The 13,104-nt window shown below is 48.2% G+C and overlaps 1 protein-coding gene across 1 annotated transcript in view; it reads right to left on the reverse strand.

Annotated features, from left to right (window-relative positions):
* The window catches only part of NWD1 (NACHT and WD repeat domain containing 1), a 190,835-nt gene that overhangs the window by 22,076 nt on the left and 155,655 nt on the right, over positions 1–13,104 (reverse strand). The window contains exon 16 of the mRNA XM_075338285.1: positions 9,026–9,116. Within this exon, the coding sequence (XP_075194400.1) occupies positions 9,026–9,116 (91 nt within the window). The remainder of the gene's footprint in view (positions 1–9,025; positions 9,117–13,104) is intronic.

Here is a 13,104-nt window from a genome sequence, read left to right on the forward strand (position 1 = left end):
TGTCTTTCTCCTCTGCGTTTCATCCTCAGACCAACGGTCAGACTGAAAGGGCTAACCAGACCCTGGAAACCTATTTACGGTGTTTTGTTTCTGCGGATCAGGATGACTGGGTTTCGTTTTGCCTTTGGCTGAATTTGCCCTTAACAATAGAGCTAGCTCTACCACATTGGTGTCCCCCTTTTTCTGCAATTTTGGGTATCACCCTAGGTTCCTCTCAGGGCAGCTTGAGGCGTCTGACTGTCCGGGGGTGGATTCGGTGGTCGACAGAATGCAGCAGATTTGGGGGCAGGTAGTGGATAAATTGTTTCAGTCCCAAGAAACTGCCCAAAAGTTTGCCAACCGGCGTCGGACTGTTGGTCCCTGGTTTAAAGTAGGGGACATGGTGTGGTTGTCCTCTAAAAATTTTCCTATGAGAGTTCCGTCTCCTAAATTTAAGCCCAGATTTATTGGACCTTATAAGATTTCGGAGATTATTAATCCTGTATCTTTCCGTTTGACTCTGCCTGCGTCATTTAAGATTCACAATGTCTTCCATAAGTCCTTGTTGAAGAAACATGTGGAGCCGGCAGTTCCTGCAGCAGCGCATCCTGACCCTGTTTTGGTACAAGGGGATCTGGAGTATGAGGTTGAAAAAATTCTGGATTCCCGTCGCAGTAGGCGTCAGCTTCAGTACCTTGTGAAATGGAAGGGTTATGGGCAGGAGGATAACTCTTGAGTTGTGGCTTCTGACATTCATGCGGACAGGTTGGTTCGCGCCTTCCATCATGCTCATCCCGAGCGACCCGAAGGCGTGGGTGAGGGTTCGGTGACCCCTCCTCAAGGGGGGGTACTGTTGTGAATGTTAGTTATGTCTTGGCTGCTGGGAGGCTCCCTCTGGTGGCCAGGAAGGGTTTGGACAGAGACCAGGTGGGTTGTGCAGTGGGTGTTTCCTTTCCTAACTCTCTGCTTATTTAAGTCCTGGTCTGATTGCAAGCTGTTGCTGGATGTCAGTTGTTCTCTGTATCTTCAGCCTGTTTAATCCTGCTCTACACCACATCTTCCCCAGATAAGTGCTTGCTCTTTATTTATTGTCTGGTTATTTTGTTTATCTGGGTTTGTCATTTGCTGTGGTTGGTTTCAGGTTATTTGCTTGCAGGGATTTTCCCCCTCAGTGGATTGTTGAGTAACTCCGTGCAGTTCTGTGTGGAGTATAGCTTCTTTGGGTCCATGTGTTTATGGCTTTTTGAATTTGTTATAATTCTTGTTTTCTGTTCATTGGTATGACAAGGGCACCTGGTATAGGACGGAGTTCAGATCGAGCGATCTGAGGGCCTTTTTGTACTATCAGGAAGTTGGTATTTTGCAGGGTTTTTCTCTGGTCACCATCAGTCCCCTTTCCTGTCCTTTCCTATTTTAGTCAGCGGGGGCCTCACCTTTTGCTAATCCTGTCATCTACCTGTGTATTGTGTTTTTCCTATATCACCGCAGTCTTTGAATGTGGGGGGCTTGCTATTCTTGTCTATTTTCTGAGGCAGAGAGTTATTCATCTTTCCTACCTTTAGGATAGTTAGTTCTCCGGCTGGGTTCGCGTTGCACAGGATGTTAGTTCACCCCTCGGCTACTTCTAGTTGTGTTGGTTAGTAAGGGGATGGCGGCCAGATTAGTTGCCAAGGCTCTTGTCACCTTTTTGCCAATGATTTGTGGTGATCTTCCATGGTTCCGGATCATAACAGGGGGGGAATAGCCCGTAAAGCTCACTGGGGCCCATAAATCTCGGGGGGGAGGAATGTACCGCTGAGTTCACAGTAGAGAGAGGGCCCATACAGCACCGGAAGGCAGCGCTGTGTTGGGGACGCTGGCTGACGCTGCAGCTCCTCTTCATGTGTGGGACTGGAGCACAGCGGGCGGCAGGAGCATGCAGCAAACACTGTGGACTGTATGCCAGTGTGGATTAAAGGGATTAAAGGGACGGCAGCTGCACTTTCCTGCTGAGCACTGCGGTCCCGAGAACTCGGCCCGAGGGCCGCAGCACTGACGAAGACGAGTGTGTCCCCACAGCTGTCCAGGGCCCTGGGACTTGTTAATAAAATGGCAGCCACACAGATGGTAGTGGGCAGGGCTGCCTTTAGGTATTTCAGGGCCCCATACTGGCAAAATATTGGGGCCCCCTTGAGACTCTGTCCAGTCTTCACCCCAGCTCCGCCTCCACCCCGCAAACCTTCCACAGCCTCACTACCACTCTTGGAAAATGTGTGTATATATACAGCTCTGGCAAAAATTACCACTGCAAAAGAGACCACTGCAATATTGTCAGTTTTTCTGATTTTTCTCTTTATAGGTATATTTTTGAGTAAAATGTAAATTTTTTTTTTTTATTCTATAAACTACTGACAACATGTCTCAAAATTTCCAAGAAATAAATTTTGTATTTATTTTCTGAAAATGATAAATGGTCAAAATAGCCCTTAACAGTAGAGAGTGCAGCACACCTCACAGGGTAAAGTGCAACAGACTTCAGTCCCTCATAATTAACATATCAATAAACTCCCAGGCCCATATAATATACACAGCTCAAACCCCGCAGCTAATTATAATATCCACAGCCCCCCAACCCCTAATAACATACCGAGGTACAGACCCTCTAATAGTCTTCCATCCAGCCCACCACAGTGCACAGTAGAGCAGACCCGGACCTCTATCACGAGCTGTCACCACACATCCATCTTACCAGCCTCTGACTAGCCAGGAGCAGCATGTCGAGGAGAGAAGCCATGAATCACAGCACAGGAGGTAGAGAGGGCGGAACCTGCACTGAGCTCGACAGGTCCTGTCTGGAGAGCAGAGAAGATGGCGGGATCCTCTTCACACAGATGATCTGCCAGGACCTGGCCACGCACAATATGCTCCATAGCCACGTCTCTGCAGCCAGACGGGAAGATTTAAAGGTACAGTGCCACCCATGGGCTCTGTGAAGATGGGGCAGCCTGGGCTTAATACAGTTATGTAATTACCCCCCACCTTCTTCACTGGGTCCGGTACACCAGACATGGTTGTAATGCCCTGATGGCGGCCCTGGTGGTGGGGGACCCCTTAGAAGCTCTTGTGGTGGAAGCCCCGGGGCTCGAGCCCTGCAAGCCTCGCCTAAAATCCGTCCCTGTCTATAACCCACAATGTTTTGTGTACTGAGGAAATCATCCAGCCCTTCTTTATTCCCTTAAGGACCTAGCAACTTTGTATGTTAATGACCGAGCCTCATTTTTAGAATTCTGACCTGTGTCACGTTATGTGGTGATAACTCTGGAACGCTTCAATGTATCCCAGTAATTCTGAATTTTGATTGATTATTATTTGCATTTATTTATTTAAATATCAAAAATTTGACAAAAAAATTGAAAATTTTCACAATTTTCAAATTTTTTATTTTTATGCCCTTAAACCAGTGAGTTCTGTCACACAAAATAGTTAATAAATAACATTTCCCACATCTCTACTTTACATCAGCAGCATTTTTTAAACAAATATTTTTTGTTTGCTTTTAACCCGTCCAACTTCCTATCCACAATTTCTCAATTTTTCACCAAAATTTACAAAAAACATTTGAAGTGACTTTGAGAGGCCCAGGTGGCAGAAAATACCCCAAAATAACACCATTATTAACCCTTCAGGTGTTTCACAGAAACTAAAGTAATGTGGAAGAAAAATATAAAAACTTTAATTTTTCAAACAAAAATTTTATTTTACCCCCAAACTTTGCATTTTGACAAGCGTAACAGGAGAAAATGTGTACCTCCCCGGGGCTCGGCCGGCTGCCAAGCCGCTCGGATCCGGGCTCGTGGGTGGGTGGCTCGAGCTCCTCCCGGACCCGGGGATCACGTCGCTCTGAAGGGATGCTGGCGCTACGCGAGGGGTGGTCCACGGCCGACGCCGCAGTTGTTTTTGGGGGTTAAGTTCTTGACGCCACCCACGGGTTGTGGTGAATGGATGGACACCAGCGCTGCCGTTGACTAGGCTCCTGGGGACGGTGTTGCGCAGCTTGGTGTTAACCCCTCCGTGGGTAGGGGGTGATGGTCCCGGGGGCCCGAGGGTGTTGAGGAGGGGGATGCATGCTGGCTTGTTGGTGCAGTGTGGTGCGGTGCACGGCCCGAGGGCACTTTTGTACTCACTATTACAGACACACTGGAGTCTCTGGTAAACCAAACAAGATGGTGGACGGTGCCCGCAGCCAGCTTCGCTTCTCCCCTTTTTCAGGTTGGTGGTTTCTGCCTTTCTCCTGCACCTCACTTTTAGAAGAATGGTGACTCCTATGCCTGAGCAACGGTAGTCCGCTCCCCGGCTTGGTGTGTGCCGGCAGAGCCCGTTTGCCCGCAGACGCTGGCCTGTGGGATCTCGATGCCTGGACGGTGGCTTTCTATCCCTCTGGTTGGGCTTTTGTCTTCAGTCGGATCTTGGGTGGAAAGGACCTAAAGTCTAGACCCCAATCAGTGAATTCGACTCGGTCCAGTGGCTTCTGGGCCTCGTACTGGGTCTGAGTACCCCTCCTGGTGCTCCGGTTTCCAATCAGTTCCCCGGTTCGGTACTGGCGGGCCACTACCCGGTCCCGGTCCCTTACGATTCTGCCGGCTGTAATCCCAGCTCCTGCAGGCGGCCACTACCGTCTGCCTCCTGGCCACAGGGTATCCGGGCTCCGATCAAGATCCCTGACAGACGTCTACACTTTGCTTCCACTTTCCTCCACTCCTGTCACTGAACTCTCTGTTTTTTCCGCCTCAGGCTCTCCGAACTCCTCGGTGGGCGTGGCCAACTGCCTGGCCCCGTGCCCCGTCCCCCGTGTGTGAACGTCAAGTCCCGAGAGAGGTGACTCAGGGTTTTAAGGTTGGCTGCTGTTACCTTTTTAGGGGAAGGTGTTTGTGTAAGGGACTACCTGTGACTACCTGGCTAGTCCAGGGCATCACAAATGCACCATATAATTTGTTGCGCAATTTCTACTGAGTACCAAAATAGCCCATATGTGGTGGAAAACCACTGTTCATGGCAGGACTCAGAAGAGAACGAGCGCCATTTGACGTTTGGAATGTAAAATTGGCTGGAATAATTAGCATTAGCAATGTCCTGTTCGGAGAGCCCCTGATGTGCCTAAACAGTGGAAACCCCCATAACGGACCCCATATTGGAAGCCATGCCACTCAATTTAACTGGATATGTGGTGAGCACGTTGAACCCACAGGTGCTTCACAGAATTTTATAACGTTGAGCTGTAAAATTTAAAAAAATAAAATCACATTTTTGCCACAACAGTGTTGCTTTAGCTCAAAAGGTAACAGGAGAAAATAGACAATATAATTTGTTGTGCAATGTCTCCTGAGCATGCTGATACCCTACATGTGGTGGAAATCTACTGTTTGGAAGGGATTGGAAGGAGGATCATTTCAGTTTTGGAATGCAAAATTGTCTGTAAATGATAGCAGAAGCCATGCCGCATTTGCAAAACCCCTGAGGTGTTTAAACAGTGGAGCTCCCCCACAAGTGCCCCATTTTGGAAACTAACTCCCTCAAGAAATGTACCTGTGGGTTTGGTGAGCATCTTGAACTCATTGGTATTTCAGAATGTTATAATATTGGGCAGGGAAAATGAAATATTACTTTTTTCAATGACAATGATACTGTAGGCCCAAATTTTTAATTTTCACAAGGGAACAGGAGAAAATGGACCACAAAATGTGTTGCCAATTTCTTCTGATTACTTCAATACCTAGGATTATGTGGTCAGAAACTACTACTTATCAGGCACAGTGCAGATTTTTCTGGAATCGTTTGCAAGTACCATGTTACATAGTTACATAGGTTGAAAAAAGACCTAGGTCCACCTAGTTCAACCTTCTACCAATTATGCATTGTCATTAAGTCATTTATAACTGACAATGTATGTGACAATGGCAGAGCCTCTGTGGTGTCAGGACCGTAGAAACCCCCCATAAGTGACCCCATTTTACAAACTATACCTATTAAAGAAATCATCTAATAGTGCAATGAGCATACCGACACCACATATGTTTCATTATTGGGTGGTGGAAAAAAAAATTACATTTTTACCACTAAAAATATTTTTTACCCACAGATTTTAAATTTTCAGTTGGGGAAATAGGTAAAAATAATTGCATACTTGTTATACAACTCCTCGTGAATGTGACAATACCCCATATGTCTGTACAGTATTGTTTAGCCACACGGTGATACTCGGGAGGGAAGGAGTTCTATTTGACTTTTGTAGTGCAAAGTTTCCTAGAATAGTTTGCAGACTCCATATTCAGAGCCTCTACGTGCACGAATAGCAGAAACCTCCCTCAAGTGACCCCAATTTGGAAATTAAACCCCTCTGGGCATATCCAAATACAAGCAGCAATGAATATTGCAGAGGAAAAATGGAAACCTGCCATTGTAGTGCCCGTACATTGTGATGAGCTTGAGCTACTGGGAACCTGCACCCCATAAATTACGTGGGCTCTACTAACTACAGTAATGCAAAATGTGTGAACTCTCACTGTGGCTTAAGCACACTGTGGGGCTCAGAAGGGTGGGAGGCATTTGGTTTGGGAGTGCAGATTTTGCTGGATATTTTTTTTTGTGGTGGGAGGCATAGCACTTTTCTTGAGCCTTTGTGCTATAAGTAATGTGGAAGCTGAAGCCCCCTATATTTCTGTTAACAGATGACAAGAACCTAAGTGGATACTTGTTTTTTTGTGGATTGAGTAGAAGCTTTTATTGGTGGTATTTTGGCGTACAGAACATTTTGGATCAGTTCACATTTATCCTGTGCTCTATGCTGAGCATTTACATTGGGGGTTTACATCTAAGTCTACAAAATAAGTGATTCAAACGCAACCCCCCATGGATTTATTCACTAACATAAAAGGTACATAAAAGGTACATGAAAGGCACATAAAAGGTAGTTGCTTGCACTTTCATATGAGCGGGGCTTCAGCCAACATAGCTGATACCAGGAAGCAATATTATTTTTCTGTTGGCTGAGACCCCTTCTGGTCACATGGGTATGACATCAGCACAGGTCCTTCTAGTCACAAAGTGAAATGATTCCATAATAGAATTAGCATAAATAACAGGAGGAGGTGATACCTATAAATACCCACCCCAGCTATCAACAGATCGACAGCTGCTGTCATTCAAGAAGCAGCTCATTTTACAAACTTTACTTGCTTGTGTGACGCCCTGGCCTATCAGGTCGTCACAGGGTATTGTGCAATCTGCCCTCTGTGCAATAACCACCTCCTCCTTGGTTATGGGTCCGTAACTTTTGGTGTTGCCAAAACCAGCTAATCAAAGTCCTAGGAACACTCTGCACCACACCCACCAGACACACCAGTGGACGGCCTGAGTGGAATAGGGTCGCCCACTTGGGGAGTTGGTAAGGGCAGGTCTGGAGTGTCAGGAGTAGGCTAGTATAGTGTTGGAAGTGAAGGAGAGAGGAGGTCAGGAGCCGGGCTCCTTGGAAGTAACTAGGTGGCATACAGTGGTCTGGGCCTAGTAGGAGCTGGACCCCCGGTCACAGGGGGTCATGACAAGAGGCATGGAATTGTCGAGGAGGACAGCCGGAGGCCTTGTACCATCACCGGGCTGGGACCAGGGCATGACGGGGTACGTGGACCCTAGTTCAGGGAGTAGCTTCAGGCAACCTGACAATTCACCCGACAAGAACGGAGCCTTCCAGATCCGCTCTCCACCCGCTCCAGAATCGGGGTCCTAGCGCAACGAGGGGGATAGGACTTTCCACAAAACGGTCCAGGAAATCCCAAGTGTGAACCCTGAGAGCAAGCTCCCACAGTTAGCCACACTGGGGAGCAGGACACGACTAGTTTCAAGCTACCAGGGCCAACTAAGAAGCAGACTAAGTGCCAGGGAAAAGGTCAGAGATCATTAGGCAACACCAGCAGGGACGGGACCCAAGCGTGCTCACCTCAGCGGCAGCAGTGTCCAGAACTTTGGTTTACCAAGTTGTCGGTGTCAGCTTCATGGACTGAGTGAGTACACAACTGACCCTTCCACCCCTCAACGGCACTTCTCAACCCCATCACCGAGTCCCAGGACATCCCCCCTACCCGTGGAGGGTTGCAACACCTGGCTGCTCCCTGTCATCACCCCAGGTACTCCCCAACGGCAGCGGTGGTACTCCAACCTTACCACACACCACGAGTGGCATCACGACCTGTAGATACACCATCCCCTGTAAATATCCCCTTCATTTGAGTGGCCGCACGATCCCCGGGTCCGGATGCCCTTCGAGCCACCAGGGATCCGGATCCAAGCAGCTTGGCTGCTGACGTGGGGGCGGCACACTTGTGTTTCAAAACCTATACATCCTAGTTTACCACTAAGGCCGGGGCCACACGGGGCACAACTGCGATGCTCGCATGACATTCGGATCGCACTTTCAGCACAGCAGGAGCCGAGTGTCATGCTAGTATCCATGTGACTGCGGTCCGATCATGCGAGCGGACCTCAGCTGCAGAGGGCAGGCCAGCACTGAGGAGGGCGGGCCAGTGCTGCGGAGGGGCGGGGCGGCACGGAGGAGGGGAGGGAGGGATTTATCTCCCTCTCTCCTCCGTAGCCGGCTATTACGGTGTACCGCGAGTGCAGTGCGATTTTTCTCTCACCTCATTCACTTGAATGGGTGCGACAGAAAGAGTCTCACATTACAATTGCAGCATGTTGCAATTGTTTTCTCGGTCCGATTAGGGCTGCGAAAATAATCGCTCATGTGCGCTGACACACAGGCTAAATTTGGTCCGAGTGGAATGCGATGTTTTATCGCACTCCACTCTCACCGATTTTCTCGCCGTGTGGCTTAGGCCTAAAGATATGTATAGAATCAACATGATAGTGCCAGTATAGCACTGGCTTTAGGTTATATAGGAAAATCCTGCTGATTGATGCGCTTTAATGCTTATCCGTTCACTGATATCCCATAAATGAGGTCAGTAATGTCAGCCTGCAAATGTCAAAATTCAGACAAATGGAAACTACTTCTGCTTACCAACAGCAAACAGCGACTCATCATCAGCCACTACCCCAAAAATCAGCGCACTGGGCATCTTCTCAGTTGAAATACCACCACCGGTAGAAATCTAGGGATTAAAAATATAAAATTACCATTATGGTACCTGAATCCTGAACCATTCAGATTGCTTAGTATAAAGACCAATGTTTGATTTCAGTGCTGTCATAGTTCTGTTGTTTGTTTCCAGAACTTCAGCTATGCAGACTAGTAGTATGTCTCCCACAGCGTATCTTCCCTACAGTACAAAGCTGCATATCTTGATGGACTAGAAACTTGTTACATAGTTACATAGTTACTTAGGTTGAAAAAAGACCTAGGTCCATCTAGTTCAACCTTCCTCCACCAGTTCTACATTTAGTCACTGTTTGTTACTCACCTGTTTTGACTCAAGGTCAAGTCTCTTATTTTCCTTCCCCAGCTTCCCTCTTTTTTGTTTTAGTGCACGTCACATTTCCTTGGTAACCTGGTGCACAGTGATGTCATCATTCTAAGAAATTGAATAAAGCCCAGGCGGTTGAATACCAACTGAATATTCAGCTAGCTCAGGCTGCTTCCACATATCTGTAATCTAGCATAGCCACAAGACTAAAGGCCACTTTACATGCAATGACATCGCTAACAAGATGTCGTTTTGGTCACGGAATTCGTGACGCACATCCGGCCTCGTTAGCGACGTCATTGCAGGTGAAACGCAGGAACGACCGTTAACGATCAAAAATACTCACCATATCGTTGATCGTTGACACGTCGTTCTAATCTCAAATATCATTGCTGCTTTTGGACGCAGGTTGTGTTCGTCGTTCCTGCGGCAGCACACATCGCTATGTGTGACAACACAGGAACGAGGAACAACATCGTACCTGCGGCCGCCGTCAATGATGAAGGAAAGAGGTGAGCGGGATGTTACGCCCACTCATCTCCGCCCCCTCCGCTTCTATTGGGCGGTCGCTTAGTGACGCCGCACGAATTGCCCCCTTAGAAAGGAAGCGGTTTGCTGGCCACAGCGACGTCGCTAGGAATGTAAGTATGTGTGATGGGTGTTAGTGATGTTGTGCGCCACGGGCAGCGATTTGCCCGTGATGCACAACCGTCGGGGGCGGGTGCTTTCACCAGCGACATCGCTAGCGATGTCGCTGTGTGTAAAGTGGCCTTTACTCAGGTCTGCTGTTTAAAGGTGCTGTCTGAAAATTTATCTTTGCTACATCTGTAGCATCTGTTCCTATCTGCTGACTCAGATCTGCTGTTTCAAGAGGCTGTTCACACACTCAGCTCTTCAACATCAAGGTGTCTGTCTGACATTTCAGCTCACCTGTTTCAAGGAGCTGTCCATATGTTCGAATTTGCTGCATTGAAGTATTTACCACACACTTTCTATTGCATGAAGGTACTTATTTGTCTATACAAATGTCTGCTATTCTGGTGTTCTGTCCATACACTTTGCTCTGTCAAATCAATGTACCTGCATGTCTGAATGATTCAAGATGCTGTCTGCACACTCGGTTTTACTATGTCAATGTGCTCCTCCACATTTCATCTACTGACCTTGCAGTCCCAGTCATCTAGCATATCAAGCTCCATTGTACCACATGCCACCCAGCATATCCAGCTCTACTGATTCTCACTGCTCTATGTGCCATCTGGCCTATACAATTCTGCTACATCAACACCTCTTGTCCAAGGTGCTCACTTTGATCTATGGTTTAACAGATCCACCCTACTAGTTGAGCCATAATAAAAATGATCTCTCTATCACATATGTCGCGGACGGGTGCCTCCGGTCGTGTCTGAGGCTCAAGTGGTGACTGGACACGGGGCACGCGCAACCACCCGTCCATGCACACAGTGAAAGAGGGGGTATTTACAGGGGAGATTGTCTGTGACGCCACCCGTGGGTTGCGGTGATGAGATGGTGGCACCGCTGCTGCCTCTCGGGGCCGAAGTCCTGGACCGGTGATATACGGGAGCAGCAAGGTGGTTCCCCCTCCACGGGTAGGGGTTGGCTGTAGTCCCGGGGCCCAGGTGTGGGTAAGGAGCAGGGCTGGGGCGTTGTCGGCAGGTTGGACCGGGTGACACCGGTGTACTCATGATTATGAATAATCCACACAGAGTCCGTACTGTAAACCAAGGCAGGATGCCGGTTGCCTCTGGAGGGGTGTGCTGATCCCGCACACGGGTTGACAATGTAGGGGCCCTTCCTCCTGCACTTGTGTCTTTTGGTGTGTGGATTAACCCCTCTTGGAACAGGAGAAATCCGCTCCCCTGCAGCTCTAGACGCAGAGGGAACCGTTGCCCGCAGACGCTCACCCGTGGGACTTCAGTGGGTTCTTGGCGGACACCCTGTTCCCTGCGTTGGGCTGCCGGTCTGCTCTATCTGGACATCTCTCCTCGGGAACAAGGCCTGGTACCTTTTCCCGCTGGTCAATTAACAAGGGTCTTGAAGCTTGCCTCGTCCTAGGGTCCAGGTACCCCGGCCGTGCACTGTCTCTGGACTGGATTCCCTGCGTCGGTACCAGCGGGCTACTACCCTGCCCCGGTCCACTTCGGGTTTCCCGTGACCGAGTCGCCGTGGCCCTACAGAGCCATTTGCTACCAGTCGGTCCTCCCGTGGTCCCACGGCTCCAACCCTGACCACACTGCACTCCGACTTCCACTCCAACACTGACTTCAACTCAAACTTGGTTCTACTCACTGGTTCCCGCCCTGTATCACCCCAAGACCCCTAGGTGGGTGTTCCCATCCGCCTTGTCCCGCCCACTGGTGTGTCCTGTGTGTCATGGGGGGGCGGGTAGGATTTGTGGCTGGTGTTCCTGTGTGTGGGATGTGTGGTGTTAATTCCCAAGAAGGAGGCGATTCCTGTACCCCTGGTGGGGCGTACAGTCATCTGTGACTACCTGGTTTTGCCAGGGTGTCACACATAGTTTCTCAAAGGCTTTGCTAATATGACCGTACTTTCCCCATCCAGAAAAAAATGGTCCAATTATGCTAATCAGAATCTGATCAGACCACATAGACAGACAAAACAGACAAAGTTTGAACAAGAGCATACTAGCAAGAGCTTGCTAAGACCAAACAGGCAGACAAGACAGACAGAGCTTGAACAAGAGCTTAATAAAGATCACACCCCTGTGTGGAGGTAAGGTCTGCCTGAAATAATGCTGTTAGGGGATTGCCCAGGGACCAAACACACTGCAGGACACAGATTAAATATTAATGCAGAGTCTGGCCGCACCCCCTCTATAGCCAGGAGAAGACTAGGAAGCAACAAGCAGATGCAGAAACAAGCTGGCCAGGCAGGCACAGGACAGTGCCAATAGTGAGCAGAGAGGATGGAATAAAGCATCACATCCAGGTAAATTAAAAAAAAATGCTAATGACCTAAGACTGACATCCTCAATAATTCGAACCTCCCACTTCAAGATTTCTCACGAGCTGCGCCAATTTTCTGGAACACACTATCAAGAACAATTCAATTAATTCCCAACATCCACTCCTTTAAGCGGGCCCTAAAAACGCATTTCTTTAGACTAGCCTATCACCTCACCTCCCTCATCTAATTTAGTCCCCTTCTGCCCATCATAAAATTTACTTCCAATTCTTGTCCCATGTATCTTCTGATTCCATTCCTCTCTATGTACTTATTTTACACTCTGTATGTATAAATTCTGTCCGGCGACCGGTCCATGCAGCTGCTTTTGAATACCCTATTAAATCGATGGCTGGACCATATATGACAAGCTTTTCTCCCCCCCATTCACCTTTTGTGCCTCCCCTATTCTCTCATAGACTGTAGCTTACGAGCAGGGCCCCCACTCCTCTTGGTATCTGAATTTTGTTATTTTGTATTGTTTCATATTCTGTACATGTCCCATCTGAATTGTAAAGCGCTGCGGAATACGTTGGCGCTATATACAGTACATAAAAATTATTATTAATAATTTTTCTTCGAGGTCTAACAGGCTTATGGACTTTTTCTATGCTCATAGAACTCCTAAACGTTGCTAGATCTTCTTTGTGGACTCAGGAAAAGTGTCTGGAAACAGTTGACCCATTAATGA

This window comes from Anomaloglossus baeobatrachus, chromosome 1 (assembly GCF_048569485.1).
Source record: "Anomaloglossus baeobatrachus isolate aAnoBae1 chromosome 1, aAnoBae1.hap1, whole genome shotgun sequence".
NCBI classification, from domain to species: Eukaryota; Metazoa; Chordata; class Amphibia; order Anura; family Aromobatidae; genus Anomaloglossus; species Anomaloglossus baeobatrachus.